The sequence below is a fragment of the Seriola lalandi genome, unplaced genomic scaffold (assembly GCF_002814215.2).
Source record: "Seriola lalandi dorsalis isolate HSWRI2012SDOR001 ecotype SW California unplaced genomic scaffold, Sedor1 jcf7180002054630, whole genome shotgun sequence".
In the NCBI taxonomy this organism is placed as follows: domain Eukaryota; kingdom Metazoa; phylum Chordata; class Actinopteri; order Carangiformes; family Carangidae; genus Seriola; species Seriola lalandi.
In genome coordinates, this window is record NW_019525183.1 from 1,144,378 (window position 1) to 1,169,280 (window position 24,903).

The 24,903-nt window shown below is 41.7% G+C and overlaps 1 protein-coding gene across 5 annotated transcripts in view; it reads left to right on the top strand.

The window, feature by feature from the left end:
* The first annotated feature begins 7,501 nt into the window (after positions 1-7,501).
* LOC111665296 (histone deacetylase 4-like) overlaps positions 7,502-24,903 on the top strand; it is a 55,450-nt gene continuing 38,048 nt past the window's right edge. For 2 of the 5 annotated variants that reach the window (XM_023420246.2, XM_023420247.2), the window contains exons 1-3: positions 7,502-7,690; positions 10,293-10,710; positions 23,752-23,820. In XM_023420246.2, the coding sequence (XP_023276014.2) occupies positions 10,689-10,710; positions 23,752-23,820 (91 nt within the window). In that variant the 5' untranslated portion in view covers positions 7,502-7,690; positions 10,293-10,688. Of the gene's footprint in view, positions 7,691-10,292; positions 10,711-23,500; positions 23,821-24,903 lie in introns of those variants that run through there. The other 3 variants (XM_023420245.2, XM_087177698.1, XM_023420244.2) reach the window with 3 other exon arrangements.

A 24,903-nucleotide genomic window follows, 5' to 3' on the forward strand; every position in this document is an offset into this window, starting at 1 on the left:
ATGCATAACGAACACACCATAAACGGCTCAAAAGTACGGTATGTGCAGTTTTAAGTGTGTTTAAATAGTTGGAACTGATGTCTAAAGATGCTTCAACTCCTCATTGTTTTATTTGTCATTAATATTGAACTAATAAAGTTTGGGGTTTTGTATAAACCTTTTTTTTCCTACGTCTAATACAAAAACTGCTACTGCTACTTTTCAGTGGTGGAAGAAAAGAGTCACATAAACACAGTGTAGAAATACTACAAGTTAAAGTCCTACTTTCCTAACTTTATTTTAGTAACAGTATAAAAATATTGCATGAAAATAATTCTAAAAATTCTAAAATAATAAAGACTATCTGTGCTTTGTTTTCTACATGTGTAAATGTCCTCTTCAATGAGTCAGTGTGGACTAAAGAAAAAGTCACCAGCATCATCAGCATCATGCAGGTAATAATAATTATTGAACTATCTCCAGGAAAGTCTTTGCATCTGCAAAAATATCTTGTTCAGTTACTCTCCTAAAATCTAATAATCATGAAGAGTTCCTCATTGTGTGATTTCAACATGCCCCTTTCTCTCTGATTGTGATAATTCTTTTCCCCCTACAAAGTGATTATGTTCTGCTCCTTCTTGTTATAACAGATGTTTGACATCATTCCCTTTTACTCATTCATTCCCTACATGATTTACACTCAAGCTCATTCATTTCTCTGTAGTGAGCAGCTGACTGATTCAGTTCAGACACTTATGAATCATCATTATTCTGCTTCACCGCTGATTGTTGTAGTGTCACAAAACTATAATTTACACATCTGTTATTACAGGGGCAAAGGTGGAGCATTGTGGAATTTCAAACTGAAAATATTGTACATGCTATTGACACTTTCCATTTTCCTTCCGTTGTGGGGATTAATGAGACCACTGTAGCACATAAATCACAGTAAATATAAGGCGAGGGCAAATAGAGCAAATAAGGAGAGATTCCATACACAGCTAGTGGCATATTTTTGAGTGCTATACTTAATCTTAATTAATTTTTACTTTACTTCATTTTTACATGCTGCTACAACCCATGAATTAAAAACAAAATCACAATTTCACAGATGGCTTTGCCAAAGAAACTGATGCTGACATTTTGTATGTATTGTATAAAACAGGTAAATAACATTACAATGCTTTTCATCTGAAGCTAATTAGAAATTTGGGTGACATGTCGATCATCTCTAGATCACCTCAGTGAGAAAAAAAATCCGCAGCAAGAACCTCAGGGCCAAATTTCAATTCTTTGCATTTACACCCACAGGTATTGACCCTTATGAAATTTCCTCGAGCAAATTGTACAATAATCATTGAATCTCTGCCTCTCCGGGGACGCTGAGCCTGACCTTCGACCTCTGTGTGAAGGGGGAACGAGAGGAAAAGGCACAAATCTGACAGTCCATACAGTTGTTCATATACATTCTATATACAGCCTATATACATTCATTAGACTGCAAAGTAAAGCACTGGGATAACACAATAAGCCAAGCAGTGCTCCAATTTAAAAGTAGCTCTCCCCTCTTTCTTAACCCCTCCATCAAACATTCCCTGGCCAGAGATATTGAGATATTTTATGAACACTTAACACAGTTTGTCTACATCAGGTTCTTTGGTTGAGGTTTTATGTCTCTCGCTATATGCTGCTGGCAGTGCTCACGGACTGCATGCCCAAATAAGTTTTACTGGCTGCCCAGGGCCCTCCATTTCAAACCTTCCCTGGAAAAATACAACCGTCTCATGATGTGGTGAGATGTGGAAACATCAGGGTGTACGTTATTTAGGCATTTTAAATCTGCAGTGAGTGAGAGATTTATAAACTCTCCGTTCGGTTATGAGAAACGCTGGAAGAGGCTGTTGAACTTTCACTCTGGAAAGTTAGATGACATTAGTTATGACGCTGGTTACAGACGCTTTATTTCATCAATCTACTTTTGCAGTTTATCGTTTTTTCTGGCCAGCAAAGGACTTCATTCAGCTCCTATACACATAAGTTCAATTTGGGCTTATGAATCATGTTTTTAGGCATTTTTACTAGAGCGGGTAGCAGTTGATTTTGAAGGATGATACAAATACTGATCCAAGAGCTGATATTTTCCCGTATAATTGAATTAATTCATTTTCATACCAAAACATGGCAAGTATTCACTGGTTTCCCCCCCAAAAAAAGCCTTTGAAACTGAAGTTAGACCATCATGAGACATTCAAAGTCATTAAAACCCAGACTTAGGAAATTCTTTTAGGCTTAGCAGCTGCTTCAGGCGGTGTGGTCTGTAAATAAAATTTAGAAAATGTCTCTAAAAATTAAAAATAAAAATTGACTGGTCACATCAAAGATTGACAACATGACTGAATAAAGACAGAGAAGGCAGAGCGGTTTAATCCTGATCATAGAACATGGACTGTACATACAGTCTCTGGTCAGGAGTAAGAGAAAAAAACATATACAGTATGTAACAGTGACCATGTGCTGGTTTGACCTTGTGATTCATTTCTCAGAGCAACCACAAAATGTAATGAAACATCTATCAAGGGAGAGAGTAAATTATTTAGAACTAATTTTCCATATTTTTTTCACAGATTGTCTGGATTAGCAGGTTTTTGGTTGTGAACTTTCCAGAATTGAACATCAGCAGTGATGCAAAGTAAGTACATTTACTTAAATGCTGTACTAAAGTTAAACATCTTGTTGTTCTACTTTACCCCTCCACTTCACCACATTTCATTCTTTTACTCAAATAAGTAAAACTATCCAATAGTTTAAGAAGATATTATAGAGAAGTCCAGAAAAGGAATCCAGATTTGCTTTGACATCATTTTAACCCACATTTTGAGACGATAGGAATGATGCCTTTGGGTGTAGCAGCTCAGCACTTGTGGAGGTTTTCTTTCTCCGAGTGCTTTCCAGTCTGGTTTTGTCTTAGTCTTCTGAATCTGCCTATTTTTACCCAGGCGCTCTGGAAAAGCACATTGGGTGGGCTTCTCTCTGCCGTCATCAGGACAGCAGAGACCAGGGGCGACCCGTCATAACAACATTTCTCGGTTTATCACTCCTGCAAGCTGGTTTATGTCTGAAAAGCAGAGCACTCCAGGGTGCTGTTACTTTATAGGCAACACACACACACACACACATGGTAAACACACACTCTGCCTGACCAGGACATGGAGGCGTAGTCATCTACTATGTGTGTATGTGTGTGCAGCAAATGCACCTTTACACGCTCTCACACACATACACACACATGCACGCACACACAAACAGTATCAGTAATAAGGCCTGGGAGCTGTTGCTGTGTGAGAGGTAATTACTCCATGCAGCTCAGCGAGGCTTTGATGGAAAGTTTTAGACTAACTGGCTCGACTGTAAGAAGCCTTGACTCTGCTGCTTTTTAACAAGAAGTCTTTATGGCTCTCTTTTGCTCTCTTTTCTCTCTTAAACACTATAGTTTCATGGCACCCTGGAAAGATTTTATGTCTCATTTTTAAACAAGAGCAAACTAACATCGTAGAAAAGGCCTTAATTCACATAATCCCACTGATTCATGTTAGAGGCTTTCATTGCACAGTCCCATCACATGCTGTCAAAAGCACTGTGAGATGTTTAGAAATGTTTTCTTTCTCACCGGCAAAGCAAAGCCTCTTTATGACGCTGAGGTCTGCCTCCTTTGTCTGCACGCTGCATCTGACTCATGTGGAACCGCGTTGGGTGAGACGACGGCTTCCCTTCTCAAACCACTAACAGCCAGTTCTGTGTGTATTGCAAGTGGTCTGGTCCACAGCCTGTGTGTGATGTGTCTGCTGTGGTAGCAGAACGGTAGTTTGCGCAGGCCCTACACGCTCGCCTGTTGACTTTCTAGCCTGATTGCTGCTCCTCTTCCAGCCGCTGGCCAAAAACATGGTGTATTTTTGGAACATCATTACTCAGGATCTGTGTTTTTAGCCAGAGCCATGTAAGGTACTTTGGCACAAATGCTTCTAAAGGCATCATGCGCCAATATAAGAGGACTTATAGAAACCCACAATGGATATAAACCTAAAGTTGAAGGAGGTGATGGCCACTCCACTGGATGCAGAATAGTTAAACTAACATAATCAGCGATTTGGCAAACCCGAATGTGATGGTCACTGAATTGCAAATGTGCTGCTCTGGGCAATATAAGCCAATCTAATCCCTGCTTTGACATCACTGCTCTGGACACACTCACTCACACACACACACGTATACACACATTTGAGTGTTTTATGCATGTCTGCGTCAGCAAAAGCCTGTAGACAAACAATGCAGATGCAGATGTCCAAGAGCAATTTGTGCTCCCTGACAGCACAAGTAAAAACTCTCTGCTTTTGTTTAGAGTGACTGAGACAATGAAGTATATAATAATTCTTTCTGATTTGCAATTTATCTGCAAAGAATAATAGTTAACACAAGTCTATTCATAGGTTACATTTGGCTCAATTAACAGCAAAAGTTTAGCCGTGGTAGCGCTGTCCACTACTTTGGTGTAGATTGAAACACCTCTACAACTATTGGATGGATTGACATTAAACTCAGTGCAGACACTAATTGTGCCCACAGGATGAATCCTAAAACACGTTGGTGATCCGCTGACCTTTACTCTTGCACAAACATGACGTTGATATTAGTAGTTTTGAGTGTAGATTTTTTTTTACAGATATTCATTTTCCCCCTCAGGATGAATTATAACAACTTTGTTGATGCTTTAACTGTTCATCTAGCATCACCACAAAGTCAGAAAATGTCAACTCTGTACAATAGAAAAATGACATTCCCATCAGCCTCAGCTGCAGGCTAGTTTCTGTTAAGTGCTAATTAACATTAGCATGCTAACAGGCTTAACTAAGATTGTGAACATGGTTAAAATGCATAAAATTACTATGATAGCATACTATAATTGACATTGCGAGCATGCAAGCATGCAAATGTTAGCATTAAGCTTAAAGCGTTGCTGCAGCATCACTTTAACATGGCTGTTAATATTAGGACTGTTATATTAGTCTTTGTCTTTTTTGACAAACATTTAGTCAAAGTTGCAGCTTTAGTGTTTTTGGGAGAGGAAGTAGTTTTAAATGTAGAAGTTATTAATTTTCAGGGCAGATCCTCACAAATTAAACCAAAATTAACACTGTAAACAACATCATTAATTCTGTTTTTTGAAGTGGTATTCTCCCATTAAATTATTTAAAATGAATTGATGTTGTCCAGCATGTAAACAGAAGGAATTTAAAGGGCCCATGCCCTCTGAAATATGTATTTTATGTTTGTATCTAAATACAGACGAAGATGGTCAGCAGCCATACATCTCTGAGGTTTTAGCCCTAAAGAGCTTATTCAAGGACAACATCAGAGATGCCTCCAAGACAGACCGCCTTATGTAACTGATGCTCCGTAGCTCATCCACAGAAATTATAATCCTCTGTTGCTATGGATACGACTGTCCCAACCGGCTTCCCCTGTACTCTAAATGAGGAGCAACCTCGATTAATGAATGCAAGTTTTCGCCGAGCAGCACAAAGCTGGAACTGAGTTGAAAATTATTTTAAAAGAGAGTTGTGTTGATGTTAATGATAGTAGTGACAGTGACAGACAGAAGGTTAGGGCTCATGAAAGCAGCTAAGCATCTGCCCTGCTAAAGTGTCCTTGAAGAAAATGAGGACTTGCTTGCGGACCCTGACCTCTGATGGTATTTGCCCTCACGCAGCAGAAATTTAAAGTAATGAATAAAAAGTTAGCTTGCATAAATGTTGTGAATAAACGGTTGAAATGAATGAGGGGTTGAGAAAGTGAAAGTAACATTTTCCCTTCAGCTAACAAAAATATTCCAAGTGATGCTGAGGAGGAACTCAATGCGTTCGCTGTCTGAGGAAAATTAAATGCAACAGTTGGTGTAATGCTGTTTGTCAAAGCTTTCTTTCCGTTGCTGAATGGCACCCTGGCATAAATCTGGGCAGTGATGAAGCTCACACATGTTTCAACAACTTCTTCTCTTTGGTGTGTTGGTTCATCCAGGGCCAGAATCTAATCCTTCCCAAATTTCACTGTGAACTTCACTGAGCCGTCAAAGGAGCCCGGGGTTATGAGACAGAGGAACCCAAGAGAGCAGCCTTAACTCATAGCAGAGCTGCGTAGTCTACCTACACTTGGTGAATAATAACTCTGTGTCTTTCTGCAGATGTAGCCCAACTGGTTAGCATATTCCAGTAATCAAGTTGGCTAAACCAGGCAGTGCTGTTGCAGTTTTGCTTGTGGGTGGCTGCTGAGATGCAAAATCAAATATAAAGTAATGGAAATAAAAGCATATTGGATTAGAGATGGCAGTGGGGAAGGCGTTTCATGTTGCAACGAGCGAGAATTGGATAAAAATGTTTGTTTCATTTTGCCATTACTGGTTATGGAAAATGTTGAATAATGGAAGGAAGAAGCTCTCTGTCATTACAACACAAATGTTGTAACATGAAATGTGCATTATTTTATAGATTTATGACATAATAATTTTGTAGTTGTGCCGATCGCTGACTTTAGACACATTTATAGATTAATATCAGAGTTTTTTCAAATTTGTTTGTTCTTTGAAAGCAATTATAGCAACCAATAGTACATTTTGCAATGATATAACATTGGCAGGAGCATTTGTCATAACATAGGAGACTTAACATATATATGTATACAAAAATCTATTTTAAGGTACTCAGACCAGCTATATAATCTATAGAACAACTACTGGAACGTTCTGGAAATGTAATTACACCGCAGCAGATGAACGTGTCATAAATTAGGATAAGCTTATTACACACACACCACTGACATACACAGGCCAACTGTAAATGACAAACTATTAATATGTTACAGTATTAACTTCTGAGGAAGTGCACCCACTAATTATTGGTGTAAATATATTATAGCGGATGTTCCTAAGGATAAAAACACTAAAAGCTGGTATAAAGTTATAATTAACTCATCATTAACACAAAATGCATCATAATATAAATAATGTAGGATAAATTATTTAGGATAAATGTCGATATGTAGCGGCAAAGCAACACTATAATGATGCCATGGTCAATAAAAATGCAGGAAAAACTAATTTTTGTGCACCAGACATACATGCTGCTATATGAATATTACAGAGCAGTTACAGGAGATGGAAAACAGCATTAAGTAGGATAAAGTTATTAAAAGTAAAGTATTGACAACATTAGACACACATGAATTGAATGTTGGAATATTACAGTAATATTTCTTACACTACAGACCACGCCCAGAGACGTTTTCCTTATTAATGACACAGCCATAATAACAACCTTTCATCCAGCCCTCCACACACACACACATACACACACATACACACACATACACACACACAGACATGCACACAGGCATACACACACATATCCCGCAGCATGCTAGTAGATCATCACATTTTCATCAGGCTAACCCCGCCTCTGGTAAATGCAGGGGCGCTCCATGTGACGCTGCTGGGGCTGTAACAAAAATCCAGTATGGCGGAATCTGTCAGGAGATGATTTTTTTTTTGCTCCCCCCCACCTCCTCCTGGCGCTGAGAAAAACCCCAGAGTCTAACATGGGAGAGAAATAAAAGCCCTGTGGGACACATGTTGGGACGGCTGGCCTCCTCCTGGCCCTTGTAGGTGAGCTGTTGGTGTGTTTGTGTCCTCTCGGGATGAATGTGTAGCCGAGCTGCGCCGCTTTGATGTTGATATTCAGGCAGGGATGCGATGCACAGACAGGATTCATCAAAACAATGTCCGGCTGAAGTTTCCACTCTGCTCCGCTTCGGCTGCGGCTTCCCGGTTATTTTTTAACTGCTGCTTTCAAGCCTGAACCGTGTTTAAATCTGGTAGGAGTGATTTCACATGTTAAAACCATTCAGCTAAAATTTTCCGGACGGTTTCTTGCACTGTAGCGGGCGGGAAGTGTGTAAGGGGGGGAACGGACGGGCGATGTTTATTATGCCGATTGTTGCTGAGCTATTTTTAGTGCACGGCCGAGCCTTGGGCTTTAATGCAACATACACTGTGTCAACACGGCTCTGTCGCTTTACAGACGTGTTATTGACGAGAAAATGGGTAAAATGAAGGTACAGGCCTGCTGAAGTGTGTGTTTGAGTGTGTGTGAATGGTTCGGGATGGGCGGTGGTAATTCTCTGCATGCGTCAATCCTTTTTTTTTTTGTGAATGGGGGCGTACGGGTTGTTGGAGCTGTTAAAGCTACATCAAAACAGCATATTAGAGCTGCTTTAAAGTGTGGCTAGGCTAACGAAACAGCGTGTAGCAGCACTTATTAGCCAGACATGGTCATATTTTGCATCTAGATGTGTTAGGGAGTTTGAGTTTGAACTGGAGTGCAGGGTTAGGCTAACTGAGTGTACCCACCTTTTTTGAGACACTCATTAATAGCAGCTAGTGTTATAATTAATGCAAGTTATTTGCTTATTTTATGCTAATTGCTGAGTTTATGGATAAATATAGCTATCTTTGCTAATTTTGGTGGTCTGGTTTTGCTTTGTTTTTAACCCAGTCTGTGTTTTTATTATTTCTTCACTTTGGGCTTCAGGGCTTGTCTCCCCAGATCTGTCACCCTGAATCAAGCAAGCTCTTTTTAGGGACAATGGCCTAGGACCCCCACACACACACACACATGAATACCCCTCCTGAGACAGATGAGATGCCCTGGGAGAATGGTGTTGCATGAAGCCCCCCTGGAGTGTGAGCTACACACGCGTTCGTAACCCCCACCGGCCCCTCCTTGTCTTGCTTTTCCATCACAAAGCGCAGGAGTGCGTGCACTGTGCAGTGACCGACTTTTTTGGGGGCAATTTGTCCTGCGGCTGTACTGTCTGGCTCGCTTGTCTTGAGACCCACCCCCTTAAATGCACACACACATACACACACACACACACACACACACACACATGAATCCATCCTGCTTCTGAGGACCTCTGAGACCTCTGCCAACACACACACAAGGGCGTGAACATGCACACTACCCCCCATGCCTACGCTGCGCCCCCTCCCCAACCACCCACCCACCTCGCCCTCAGGCAGTTTTACCCCTTTCTATTTGTGGTGGTAAAGTCGACTTGATGCTTTGGGCTCGAGCCATGATTACATCTGACACTCCTGCTCCAGGCTCGAGGAATTCAGGCTACTCTCTGAAAACAAAGAAAAGAACAATCATTTATTTCCAGAAACAACAAAATGACCAATCAGTCATCTCCAAAAACAAAGAAAAGAGCGTTTATTCCTAAAACAAACAGAAGAATCACAGGTTTGTGCTATGTCAAATTCACATGTTCATGAAACTAATGGGACTTTTCCACCCACCCATGTCTGCAGTGAAAGTAATACATCTTACTTTTTCCATATTATTTCTTAATCTTGGAGCACCCTACTCAAAAAGAAACTACGCCTGGAACAAGCAATTTATTGCCCGATTGGTTTACTGCTTCATGCAGTGTAAGCACGAGGTCGAATATGAGGTCGTATTGAGTTTTTGATGGTGGCCTTGGATCTGCATGGCCACAGTATTTTACGGTTTTTAAGAAGCAGTATTACTATTTAGCTCGATAAACATAAATAAATAAGAATAATTACTCAGTTTTAAGTGATACTTTCTACTATCTACTCACCGATGTTAGAAGACGTTTAATGTCTGTGGCTGTTTATTTTGTACTCCAGCATGATCCACAATGCATGTTGCCATTTGAATAATCTATTTTCTGTGTCGGTATTAAAAAATTATTTTTACCAAGGTTTTGGAAAGTTTGGCAGTCCAGTTATTACACTTGTTCTTACACAGGTCTAGAGTGTTTAAAACTGAAATGTAATTGCTTTGATGGACTTAAAACTGTCACAGTTCTTCTAACATTTATAGATGGCCAAGACATGTTGGCTGTATACTGTAAGTGGAATCCAGAACTTCAGTCAACAGTTGTCATCTCCAAATTAATGTCACTGAAAAATCAATACTATAAATAACTGGAAAATCGAGCTGTGTGTGCACCGCACATTAATATCCAGCTTTTTCTCTCCCGCTACAAATTCTCATCCCTCAGCTCATAAAGTGATATCTTTTTCACAAATTTAAGATCTACAAACCTCATTTCATGAAATGGAACCAGTATAAATAAAAGCCTTGAAATATCAGATGAAAACTGGTGTTACTACATCAGCAACTAGAGATTTCTTTTAAAGAAAAGTACTGATAAAGTGTTTTTCTCCTCTCTGTTAGGTTGGTACCGGTGTGAGACATCAAGCTGCTGCTCTGATTGGAGTAACCAAATCAAAAACCTCATGGGGATTGGCTGCAGCTGGACGTCTGCTTCCTGTTTCCAGCCTTGAGGGATTCTTGAGGGGCCGTCCTGAGTGTTGGATCAGCCTAAACACACACACACACACGCACACACACACACACACACACACGCACGCACACGTGCGCACACACACGCACACACACAGTTTTGGCAGGCTAGTGGCCTCCTGATTACCACCCTGTAAATCACGCACACACACACACACACACACACACGCACACACACACACACGCACACTCATCTGCAATACACAAACAGAGCTGGGTGCTCGCTTGCAGTACTCTGTGGACAGCCACCTGACCGACCTGTCAGCGATGACATCACACAGCCACCAAGGTAAGAGCTTTTTCTCTGCTATTACACATGTTTGTTTTGAACCAGGTGGGTCTTTCCTGTGCTAAACACACAGTTAGGATAAAGGTGCAATATCACAATATGACTAAACAGTTTTTTCGGTTTCATTTAAAGTCTTATGTTAAAGGTTAGACCAATGCATCCAGCTGATATTTGCCTATTTCCTGCAGCTATTCATTCATGTTTTTGGAAATTAACTCTGCATTTAAAAGCCTAATGTGTCAGTTGGATAGGTGGTGATGATCCAAATGAAAGTTGTTGAATGTGGGTGTAAACTTTTTGTTATTTGTCACTTAAGTGCACATGTACAAGTGAAGGATAAAACACGAGAGATTAAGTTGAAAAAAAAAAAATCAATTTTCTTGTAAGGAGGGTTTTAAAAGGGACAGAGAGGCAGGCAGTCGATGAAATTTTGTAGCATCTTCTCGGCGTCTGCACTGAAAAAACAGCGATCCATCACTGCTGCATGCTGGGAATCTTTAATAGAAAGAGTTTGTAACTGTGGAGTAATGAGAATGTAGCTCCTCAGTACAGTCACATTATGGGAAATCTCTCCGCTGCTACATCTGCCGTGCTGATATATGTGAACATTTTGATTAGGAACACAGACAGATTGCGGCTCGCTAAAATGCAATATAACATTTTAATCTGGTCTTATGGCTGTTAATTTTCCTGATTCAATATGAATGTGCCTCCAGAGGGTGAGAAAAAAATGTCTATGACACAGGCTCATTAGGAGAGTCTGCTTTCCTCTTTGACACCTAATCAAGCTCAGTTTAGAAGCTTTAGCTGGTGTTTTCGCAAACTGATAAATAATTCGGTAAGCAACTGGCAGATGAAAAGGTTAGCTTCCTGCCCAGGTCGTTGTGGTACCTGACAGTGTCGCCCATGTTTGCTTTGTACACCTGGGAGTGTGTGCACTATAAATACCGCAGCTGAGGTAACCACCGGGCCCCAAGGGATAAGAATGGGCTGCAGCCTCAGCCGGCGCCTTCAGCCTTCCAACATCTCCATCACTGACATGTCTGAACACACCAAAGACACTCTGGTGCACACGTGTTTGCTGTTTTACCTCCCAGAGATGACATCTTGCCGTGGTGTCCCTCTAACCAAGTAGGGCCAAGTGCATTATATTGTTAGATCAACCTTGGATTAGCGTGGCTCAGCAGTAGTCATTAGATAGCCCTTTCTAATTCTCCCACACGTTCACTCGTCTCCATCACAGCCAAGACTGGCAAAACGAAAGCCCTGCTAATACTGAGAAAGGATTTTGACAGTGATATCTGCACAGTGTCATGTTAAATAGTCAAACGTGTTCATCGCTTTGAAATAAGTGTGAATATACAGTAAAGTATGAGCGTTGATGCTCTTAATTTTCTTTGTCTTGAACCTGGAAGTTTTTATAAAAAAGAAAATTTAACTAGTCCTGTTCATTCACATAGTTTGCTAGTGTATTTTGTGAGAAATTTGAATAAATATTTTGTTAATATACAATAGAATATCCACAAGGCTTAAAAGAAAATCTAAATTTAAAGCTGCTAATTTGCTTCTGGACTCTTTTTTAATTTAGAAGTAAAAATAAGATTAAACCAGACTTTCACAGTCCTCTCCTAGTTTGTTTTTGAACACATTTTGTGATAAAAAATATTTTATCTATATACAGTTCTGTTGGGACCACAAAGTTTTGAAAACTCTTAAAATATATTTCATATATTTAAATCCAAGGCTGTTGTTTTGTGTCAGGGCTGTTTTTGTGATTTAGAAGTCGTCGGTTTTTAGAAATTTCTTAAAAATGAAATCAAACCAGTCGTTCAGACTTTCACAGTCTTCCTCTAATTTGTTTCTGAGCTCATTAATTATAAGTATTACAATTTAAGAGGGTGTTGAAAGTTTTGAGAAGTCCTAAGATAGAGTTATGATATCTAAAATTATGGCTGTGAATGGACTTTAAGACAGTTAGTTGGAGTAGTTAGCATCATTAAGTTTTAATTTGTTAGTATTGCACTTCCATAAAGGAGACTGAAAGATTTAAAAAAAATTGCCACTCACTAGCCTTCGATCACACACACACACACACACACACACACACACACACGGGGTGGGGTGGGGTGGGGGGGGTAAACTGAACTTCATGTGTAAAAATGGCAACAAGTACTCGCACAGATCAATAACTGCTTTTATTTTGTATAATTTTGTGAAATGATACAGTTCCTCTATCATTATTTTATCACAATACGATTCTGTTGGAAGAAGACAAACAATGATATTGAATCGATGCCCAGGGCTGAACACAGCCAAGGCAGGAAACTTCATTCTTCTCTGCCCATTGGCTGCAGCAGCTGATAGCAGATAAACTAACCAGCTCCTGTCAAAATGTAATAAGATTTAGCTGTTTTTAAATTCCCACCCTGCCCTCCACTGCCTCTCATCACCACAGTTGGCTTCCCACTGGAGGGGCCTACCCAGGATCTCCCTCATGTTAACTCACCTCTCACTAGCTGTGATCTTTCTGTGTGTGAGTCCAGGAGGGACGACTCATACCTGCAGCTGCTGTTTCTCACTGTCTTGTTTGCCTCTGAAAAGCCTTCAGAGGAGACAATCTCGGCCCTCAGAGCGCTGCCAAGTGTGGGCGTCAATTTGAGGTGTTGCTTTTCTTGTTTGAATGACAGCTCAGAGACGGTCTTGTTGGATGTCGGCGCATAGAGAGACAGAAACAGGCAGCCAAGATGCGTTTAAAGGCATGAAATGTGAAGAATGTGCAGCATTCTGGCCTTGTGGCGCTTGTCAGGCTTGTCCAGTGGCTTCTTTTTTCACTGAAATGTTTATGGCGGTGAAGTGAGAGGGCGAGGAATCTGTTCTGTCTTAAGCGATGCCTCAGTTTGATTTCTGTGTTATAACTGTCCTTTTGAAAAATGGATGCGAGGACATTGATCCTGTGGCTTCAGGTTGCATCAGGGTTGTCTGCTGCTGCCCCTGTTGAATTGAATGTGTTTTACATTAAGTGCAATTAGACAACATTGGCTTTGTACTCAGGGTGAACAATGAGACTTTCAGATCCACAGCTTTGTTGTACTCTTGTATTTGCAGTGTAACTCAAAGCTGCCAACTTTTTTTTTTCCTGAGCTTGCTTTGCACTTATTTCCAATCATCTACCAGCCCTGTGTGTGTGTGTGTGTGTGTGTGTGTGTGTGTGTGTGTGTGTGTGTGTGTGCGTGTGTGTGTCTGTGTTCACCCTCATGCAGCAGCTCTTGCGGGCGTTTGTGAGCGTGCCTGCCTGCTTGTGTGCCATTTTTTTTGTAATCTGTAAATGAGCTTACCAGCACGCGTGTTTTTGATCCAGGACTTACTCATTTTCTTTATTACAGCAGCACTGGGATTTTTAGATTAAACACCATTTACCATAAATCTCTTCCTAGAAAAGTGAAATGTAAAACGCTTTGTTGGGTTTATATTTCCCAGAACAAAAGGGGGTCAGGCTGATAAGGCCTTCACATCAGTCTTTTTGCAGGCGTATCTGTAAACAGCCGTGAGTGTTTGCACAGGAGTGATTACTCTGTGTATCGAGGGCTTTAGCATGTTAGCCGGTGACATTTGTTTTACATTTGTGCTTAGCAATAAGCTAGCATGTCGACTGTGCTTGGTCGAAAAAGGTGGTTTCTGTCAAGCTTAGGGTGATTTGCACTGATTAATGACAGTTAGGCTCAATATGAAGTACAGTATATTCAATCATAAGCATAATAGTTAATCATCAGCACAGCAGGGTAGTGGCTGAATAACATATTTGTTTACTTTTCTGTGGTCCCCTCCATGTTGAGCATTTGTTTTGGATGAAAGCTTAAATGACTAAATTACAGCAAAATAGCTTAAATTCAGTATCTTCAGTCAATTAATGATTCTTTGGTTTGTGATTCATTAGGTCTTAGCTTTCGATAGTACGTTACCCATTACTCAGAAATGCCTCAACTCAGGGTTCATCTTGAGATATGAGCGTCTGTCTCATGATTTTCTGGGGCACCGTTGTGGTTGTGGTCACTTGCCAAGAACGCTTATCAGTTCCTGGTGATAATCTTGGTTTCCCCCTATTCGAATAGAGAGGGAGACTGCAACACACCACGTCTCTGTGGGTTCAGACCACATCCACGAAAGATAGAAAGGACAGTGACAAGAACAATGGCAATCTCCAATAGGAATCCAATGTAATTTCAGAGCAACATGTCAGACAGTGCTCTCCAATGAGGGATATCTTTTGCACAAATGGTGTCCATCTCCTCAGTAGAGTTCAGAGACTTGGAGAATCAATGACGATGAGTACTTGAGCTGTTGTAGTGTGTTATTAAAGCACTTCAGTGCCAAATATCCACATGAATTGTTCTCTATGTAAGCTCACAGACCAGTGGTCAGGATACACATTAATGAGCATCAATGCTTGTCAACTCAACCAACAATTTGAACACATTTGCTCAGCAGATCGATTGCACTGATGACTTACCTTGATTGCTACTTCTGTCCTTAAATGATGCCGCAATGACGTGGCAAATCTCTGTTGCACTTTAGTGTTGCATTTTCCTTTCATCCAAAAAACCCCAAAATTGAGAGAAAATGAACTTAAATTTAATAGTTTGTCTTGTACTTTAAAGTAGCTTCTCCAAGGACATAAAGACTATGAAAAGAAATGAATCAATAGATACTAGAGATGCACTAACATGGAATTTCAGGGCTGATAACAATACGTGATGATTATTGTTATGGTTTGTTCTGCCCGATAACGAGTTGTAGTTGTAACGAAACTTAATATTAAATGTTCAGATTTACAGGGAAATGGTTAAATCAAGAAGCTCATATAAATCATTTTATTTTTAGGGTTGTTATTTCCTCATCTTTATCTAAATAATTGGTCCATATTCATCACTCGTGCCAATTCTTTGTTGTGAACCAAGCAGAAACCCGATTCGTGTGCGATTGATGCAACTGTGAGTGAAAATGAACAGATGATTTTGAAAAGAGCATCCAGCTTCCTGAGGTGTTAGTGTCTTATTAAAGAGGGAAGGTGATGCCACTAGCTGGCAATGATTTGTTTTCATCTATCTTAGTCAGAAATGCACCGGCTTTTCAGGAAAGTCTGCAGTGTTTACCACTGGAGCAAGAACTGGGTATGCACATGAGTCATACACACACACACATAGACACCCAGAGACACACACACACACACACGCACACACACACACACACACACACACACACACACACAGAGACCAGTAGGTAGTTGGTAAGTAAGTGCCAGGTATAGTAAGTGATTATTTGTGAATGAGAGGTTTGAACTTTACAATGTTCTATGCAAAAAATAAAAAATTTACATATTCCATGAACGCAATCGAGAGCGTGTCATAAGCAGGATATAAACTGCGCTCAGATGAGATTTTTTACTGCTTTATTTTGCAGCGCCTGTGTGGGTGTGAGCACCTTTTACGGCTCTGAACTGGTGAACTTGACACAGTGCTCCTTTCCTCGAAGGCTCAGCGGTATCTAGGTTACAAGCGCAACAGCTTCTATACGGCTTTGAAGAACAACAAAAACAGTCCGGGAAATAAAATAAAGTAAAATAAACTCAAATGAGCTGGGTCAGAAGCTTGCATCTTTCCGGCTGGCACCCAAGATTAGATAAGTCACTTCAGTCCTGTAGATTTATTGCTTTGCATATATAGATTTATGTCTTATACAAACTTGTGAAATTCTGTTTGTAGTCAAGATTAGATTGATGGACACAGAAAATACCACAGTCCTGTTTGTGCACCAGACAGTTTCCATGATAAATTTTTAATTGCATGCGCTTTTTTTACTCAGTTGATTTCTAAACACAAATACAAATACAAAAGAAACAGTATGAGCAGACACGGAAACTTGTATGGCCACATGTTTTTAAGAAAGTATTTCCTCGTCTCATTTTTTTCCGAGAATGTCAGGTGGTGGATGATAAGCAGAGTGTAATGTGAGGTGACACTGATATGAAAACACAAACATGTAGCTTGCACCACTGTGAAATAATAAGCATACTGCTGTTCAAAGGCAGAGAGAAATAAACAAAAGAAATGGTGAAGGTGCAGTGATGAAATTTGGAGGATGGGTGGCCAACCCGAGCAAAGCATCGTTGTAGATTATCTATACATCTATAATCATTTAAGTATGTGACTTAAAAGCAGCTTAACCACGTCAAACTATATGAATTTCACTGGAGTCAGGAGCAGCTACTCTGCTAAGATAGGTTAGTTTCCTGGTTTGATTTAGCATCTGCCTCATTAATGTGGGATAACTAAGATGTTGGATAATATGTATTTTTTTATTTTTTCATTTAGCTGCAGGAAACATGTAGGAAGAAGTAAATCCATTTAGCTTTAGCTAACTGCGGCTTTCTCCCAAGCTAACCTCTAGCTCTATCTTAACGTAGCCTTTGCTTTTACTGTTTGGAATGTTCTTGGCTCTAAGTCACGGCAAACTTGTGCCGTAAAACATGTAAAAAAAAATTAAATAGATAAATAAATAAAATTCTGGTCTTAACTCAGTTTTCAGCAAATATGTAGTTACTGTGTTTTGGCTTTTTACTTCTGCACTGATCATTGTAATGTTTTCCACTAAAAGAACAGTTTGAATTTTAAGAAAGAGGCTTATTTGTTTTGTTGCTGAGAGTCAGACTTGAATATTGATTTAATTCAATTAAATTCAAACCTTTATTTATACAGGGAATGCAATTAAGAGCAAGCTCTTTTTTTAAGGACACCTTTAAACTAAGTTTACAATATGAGAAACCGTAATCCTTAACATTATCATTCTCCTGTCTGAATGGTGAATATGAAGCTACTAATTAATGTCATTGTGTGTGCAACTGTGAGTGCACTTTTACTATCTGATCAGTAGGGAGTTTTGGCAGGGATGGCGAGGGACTGCCGCTGACGTAATCAGTACTACAGACAAGGTTGTGACACACACATGTCTGTACCCTGGTGTGAGGTTGCTTCCCTTGCTGTTGTGGGATAATTAACACAAGGGACGCAGAACGATGTACCACACTGTACAATAGAAGTAGAAGCATGCGTCTACTGACTGGTTTGTAACAGACGACGTCTTAAAGAATTGTGTCCCAGGGGAGTTGTAGGTGTTAAACACTCGCATCCTGACGATCTTGGCCTCAAATCTTTGCTCCTGCTGTGTTGTGCCTGCTTGTCCTCACAGTCCTATCTGATGTGTTGATTAAAAAAAAAAATCCAATAGGCAGTGTCTAGCTTTGTCTCTCTGGGTTCTCATACTTTAAAGGTAATTGTTGTCGTGACGAAAATCTAATCTTGTAGGTTTAATAGGGCAAGTTCTAATAAAACTCAGGCTCCCTCTCTATCACCCTGCTGCTTGTATGTACTTACTGAAAAACACATTCTGTCAAGGATGTGTTTTTTTCTCTTAGGAATTTGACTTTTGAATTGTAATTTTTGCCAACCAGCAACTTTGGATACTAATTTCTCCAGAATAACGAAACTTTGCCCATTTTTGCCTCATCTGGACCATCTTTGGATCTCGACTGCATCTTTTATAAACACTACACACAGTACGGACACGGATATCTGGATGGCTATAAGTCTATATTATGGATTTGCTATTTATTACACCTGCCAGATACTATTAACAGGGCAACTTTGGCGTAGAGTTTTAAGGAAGGTACTTGAGACAGGAAGATCACTGGCTTGTACTGACTGGTGAATGTGAAGAAGGTTCCCTTTCACCAGTAAGAGAAAGTGAGGAAACTGAGTTGCCCTTGAGCAAGACACATAATTCATAAGTGGGCCAGTAGAGCTGCCACAGTAAGGCTGTGGTTTCCCTGGGCATGTATCAGATCTGTAACTGCTGAGCAGAACTGTGAAAACGAAGCTTCCTAATGAGTAATCTTCTCAAAAGTTTAGAATCAGTAGTAAAATAAAAGTGAAAAGCTTCTCTGCAGTGGCTGCCTATAGAGATATGAAGATAGTGCATAGATGGTTCATGCATTGAATTTACATTTCTCTTTCCATTCTAGACCCATTCACTGACCCCTTTTCATCCTCTTCTCCAAATGCATGCGATCCCACATCACACTGCTTAAATCCAGGGGTGAAGGGGTTAAAAGCTTTCACTGCAATAAAGAGGGCCCGGCTTATCCCTGAGTCTATTTTTAGAAACACACACACAAGATATGCGCACGTGCATCCATGGCGAACAAACAATCATTATTTTTGGTCTCCCGTGTTGATTCTCCTCTTTACGATTGAACGGCTTGTTGCCGTGTGTGTCGTGCAGCTAAAAACGGAGCACGGGACGAGTGCACGCATGACACAACTGCTGCCTTTTGTGCGGCGGTCATTGTGATCCGAGCATTAGCCTCATCAAGGGTAATTTCAAGCCGTATTGTCACGTTTGTCTGCTGTCCACTTGTGATGACATGTTGTTTCTATGCTACACAACCACATTACGAAATTGTGGCAGATTGCAAAATGCACTTGAGCGGCGTGTTCCCACAGTGCCGCACCCTCCCTCCCTTTGCCGAACCCTCTGAACAGACATGAGGTTCCTGCCAGCCAGACGGTTCGTCAGTTCTGTCCACCCATGTGCCACCAACTTGGCTGAACATAACTATCAGTCCATCTCAGAACAAAACCAGGGGGTCTCTTGTGCAACGACTGACTCCCTACATGTGCAAGCTCTGCTTTGTCCTTGCGCAAATAGGGTGCAGCACCCACCCCCTCTCACTGTACCCATTCTCCTCCAAAAACAAACACCTTATCATGGCCTTTATACAGCGTGGATGTCCTGGTACATTAGAAAAACTGTTTTTAATTGATAGTAGGACAGAGACAGCAGAGAGGGAACATGAGCTAATGAAAGGAATGGGACGCATCCTTTGTCCCTGTGTCTTTTGTCTCGTCCCAGCTGAGAAACTGGATACACTGTGTTCTGCCAACGAGCTGTCAGCGGCAATTACGGTTTACACTGCTGCCTCGGAGGCCTATCCTTGTGCCTTTTGACATGGCGCTCCACAGGGCTTGACACGAAGCATGGATGTCTGGCTTGGGCATCAAGGAAATCCTACCGTTATGCAAGTGGATCAAAGTCTGATCTTTGCTGGGACTTGAAACAGACAAACCCTTGAAAAAGTCAAGAAAAATATAACAAGTATTAAATTGTGCACCTGTTACTCTGTATGCATAGTAGATGCAGAGCAACTGTCATCTCACATGTTGTGGGTGTTTGTTGTTGTAAGGCATTAGGCCCAGCTACTAAGGCTTTACAGTTGCATCACAAATCTCCTAGCAACAAGTGTAGGACCATCATGGACGTCCATAAAGAATCGACTGTGTGAAAGTGATCACTAAGTATACAGATAAAGAGAGATAACATACATGAAAAGTGGTGCATATAGGTCAGGTCAATAATTCATATATCTATGCATCTTCAATATTATTGCTACACTGGGTCACAATGTGTCCCAGAATGCACTGGGCAAAAGTCAGGAAAACACCCGTCGCAACACCCTTCACGTAGGGTGATGTTGCTTGTTCACTACCAGCATGCATCATGTTGTGCAGTAAAATCTGGAAATCATTCCAAAAGATTGATTGAATTTAGACGACAGGAACACGCCAGTGAGAGGTCCTGTTGTCAAAGTTGGAAATTAGTTTTACTGTTCTTTAATCAGGAAGAAAGGGAATCACTGTTTAATTTGTTCAAGTGCAATCAAACAAATTAAAGGTGTCAGCCTCTCCGCAGATTTTATCCACCTACAGTTTGCTTTGACTGTCTCTTCTCCATCAAACTGCAGCTCACACCCATAAATTTGCTTTCTAAACTCCTTAAATTTTGAATGAACTAACAAATCACACAGAACCCTTATCCAACAGTCACAGCCATATTAAATTCATAAATCTGAACTGCAGATTTAACATGAGTATTACCATCAGTGCTGACACAGCTTATTCCCATGCATCTTAGTTTTTGTGACTTAGTGAATGCATTTCTAGCTCAAACCTCTAGTTTTTTGGCTTCTAAACTGATCTGCTGACCTCATGACTTAAATTTGATTTGGATGTGCAACAGACACCCACAGTCTAATTACCAATTCCCAACTAATTTGTGATTTTATATCAAATGACGGTATTCACCGAGAAGCACAAAGAAGCACTAAGACACCACGCCAAATTACATTACCGCTGTGTTTCTACGACTTTACCAGCATGAAATGAGGGTCAGATGGTTGTTTCCCGACTGTTTGTGGGATGCAAACTGGTGGCGGCCCACACAGGGGTCACCCATTCTCTTTTATCAGTCGCCATGACGTCAGCGCTGTGCCCTCGGGAAGCAAATTTGCGACCCAGAGGAAAAGGCTCTTCAAGGAGAGGCGTGTTTGATTAATCGTATTGTTCCTGTCTGGATCACCTTGCTCACTGGAGTCACCCTGGACGAAGCAGCCAGAACGGAAGTGCACTGAATGTAATGAGGCTGGAGCATCCTTCCTCTCTTTCTGTGTCGCTGTTTCTCTTTGTCAACACCACTGTAGCACAGACAGACATCTCATTCTCATTCTCCTACATAACAAAGGCCTCTGTCAACATACAGTATGCACTCTAAGGTCAAGCTCAGCTGTCTCACCGAGCTTTCACAAAACTACATTTAGCAAATGCAGAGCTCCCTGTCATTTTCTTTAGCTCATTACTCCTGCATCCTTTCCCATTTACAGTGCAGATCATAACAACATGCATGTTTTTGACGAGCGGTAGCTGCATTAGCTTGAGTTGACTGACTCTCTGCCTGAGGCTAGCCGAGGCTATTTATAGCTCCCCGTCTCCCGATGCGTGCCCAGTGGGACCAAGAAGAGAGGAGGATGGAGAGAAAGAGAGAAAGAGAGAGGGAGGAAGGAAAGAGGGAGCTGGAGGGAGGAGGGGGTTGCTGGGTAACTAGGCTACATTCAAGATTGATGGACCCTGTTGCCAAGGTATAGGGCACTTCTCCTCTGCAAGTGTGTGGTGGTTGCGTATGTGGTTTGCTGCTTCATTACGATGCTGTCTGTCTCAGTCGTACACACACCTGTGCTCTCTCCATGAGCGTCTCAGGTATCAATGGTGCGGTTTGGACTGGGAGCGTGTACACTTTGTCTAACTAACCACAGACAAAGACGTCCGTCGCCCCCTCTAATAACCCACACTTAAGTTGCAGATGTAAAGCTGCTGCCAGCAATTTGTGCAAAAACAGGCGTAGTATTACTCCAAGCCACAGGTGTCATCACACACAGATGCACCTCATTTCCATTGCAAAATCCAGCAGCGTGCGTGTCATTTGAATAGGCTCATCAAGAGATATCAACTATCATTGATGTGGATCTGTTTGTTTTGGAGAGGCTGGGACGTGTGAGGCGGCGTGACCACCTGTCTGCTCTTGCAGTGTTTCCTCACCTTTTACATAAAGCCTGACACCGTGCATGTATGTGAGACCGCAGATTTGACCCGCGCCTCGTGTCTCGCAAAAGTTTGAATCTGAATTTGAATGGCACCTATTTTGAGGTAGCTTTTAAAATCATAAAACGCCAGACAGGCAGGGATATCTGGCGGCCACTGGCGAGAGGATTTAGGCAAATAAACCCATGTGTGTTGAGATTCGTTTGAACAGGACCAAACGTGACGAGTCCACACCCAAGTCCTCACAGAGACTGGTGCATCGGGGGTGCAGCCATTCATGCAAGGTAGTGCGAGACGAATACACACACACATAATCAGCGTGTGATGCATCCTCCAGCTTCATGGCTAATTAAGTGTGTGTGTGTGTCTTTGCCAGTCTGGTCCAGGGAGAATTCCAGAAATAGATCACGCACAGTGAGACGCTCTACTGTTTTCGTCTCTTTTATTCCTCCAAAGGGATTTTACATGGGTTTTCATCTGCTATCCAAAGGAATAATTGCATGTTTGTGCGCTTCAGATGTCTTTAAGCCTTGTGCTCAGAATATATATGGCTCAGGTGCTTATGAGTACTAAAAATACATTCATATATCGAGAATGTGTGTGTCAGTAGTCACAGATTTGTGTGCAGTCGCAATGCATGTCAATCCCATCCGCTCTGCTCTCCTCCCTTTTTGCGCCGTTTCGTTGTTTTTCCTCCATCTTTCCATCGCCTCCTCCTCCTCCTCTCTCCCCTCCTTACCTCTGTCTTCCCCCTCTCCCCCGATACGTCCTCCTCCCCCTTTTCTTCCTCCTCCTCCTCCTCCCCCAACCCTCTCTGTCGCTCTGCTTTTTATAGCCATGTCTTCCCAGGGCTCGGCAGCTACAAAAGCCTTTTCATGTTGCCACTATAATTACAGCCTACACACTTGCACACACACACCCACGGACATGCATGCATACACACACACAAACACGCACGCACTCTCACAGGAGAGGAGTGCAGCAGCACCACTGTGTCTTTGTGTCTGCATGTGTGCACGTTGTGTGTGTGTGTGTGTGTGTGTGTGTGCGTGTGCGTGCTCCGCATGTGCTGTTATACACAAAAGGGTGAGCTATTTTTACCTCTCTCCCTCCCTCCCTCTCCTCCTCTCCGCTACCCCCCTCTCCTCCCGCACCTCCGCACCCCACCATCCCTCTCTGCCGCTGCTGCCAGCCACATTTGCTATGCTGAGCACAGGCAGTATCAGTCGAGCCCCAACATCCCTCCTCTCGCACACTGAACTCACACACAAGCACACACGAGCTGATGAAGGCTGCTCCCTCGGCATCCCTCCGATTCCAAGCGTATGTTAGAGCACCACCGCAGCCAAGCATCTCTGCAAAATCACAGTCATGGACCAGGCAGTTGCTCAGGTGGCGGTAGCGGCGCCGCGGCATGCGCTCGCCGCTGTGCAGATGACCTGAAGCCCGCTCTTTCTTGGACTGTGGTCTTAACTGCCTGGTTAGCAGGTTTGTCGCTGGAAGCCTGTCTCAATGTTGCGGACCATATTTGAAGCGGAGTGTTCTCTCTCTCCCACAGAGGGGATCCTGGGAAAGGAACAGCCGCTGGAGGTTCTGAAGACATCGGCTCTCAACCACATCCCAACAGGTTGGTCTCTGTATGTGTGTGTGTGTGTGTGTGTGTGTGTGTGTGTGTGTGTGTTTGTTTGTGTGTGTGTGTGTGTGTGTGTGTGGTGTGTGTGTGCATGAGCTTCTCTAAACCAAAGCCTGTGTGTGTGTGTGTGTGTGTGTGTGTGTGTGTGTGTGTGTGTGCACCTACGTGATTTCACTATTAACCACATCCTGTGCGACTTTGCATGCATAGGTGTTCTTCTTTGGATGTGTTAGGTTGGCATTCAATTATAATTAAATTGTTTTTGCAATGACCTCACTTTAAAGATCAGTCATCTGTTCTTTTGCAGCAGCAGCATTTTGACAGTTGTTACTCACAAACATGGTTTATGTAATTGATAGTTGATAGAAGTCTTGAGAGGAGTCCATGCTTGCTCCCGTGCGTTCCATTTGTGCACTTATCTCACAGTGCCATTTTGTTGAATGGGAACCCAGCGCCGTGAATGTAGACGCTCTGTTTGTGAGCTCGTGTGAAACTGTTGTCGGATGTCTCAAGAGAAACAGTTTCCAAAAATATCCAGCAGAACGAGCTACTGCGCGTCTCGGTGATGTGTTCGCTGCAAGTTCCTGACACAGTTTAACGGTCCCAAAACAAATCAGAGCCACCTTTTTTTTTTCTTTTTTTTTTTTAGCTCCCTCTTGTAGGTTTTTGCCTCTGAATTCCCACCTGCTGCAAGTATTGTCTCCTATGTTAGAACATAATCAAAAACACCACCAAGTTCTGTACTGTATTTACAACAGCTTCCTCTACCTCCAGTGAAAATAAAGATACAAATCATAGGGAAAGAGGAAGAGGAAGGGGCAGAGATGAAGCAGCAGAGGGAGGCGAGAGTATAGAAATGAAAGGGGCTGATGGAGATGAGGTAATGTGAAGGAGCATGAGTCTGAAGTAATATATGCATAATGCATTATCTGATTCCATAATTGGGAAGCTTAAACTGTTCATTTTATACCACAGAGAACAATTTGGATTTTCTCCTTTAAAAAATAATGAAAATAGTAAAAGGCTGATTCATAATTTACTCCCTATGCTGCTCTGCAGATTTGTATGATTTCACAG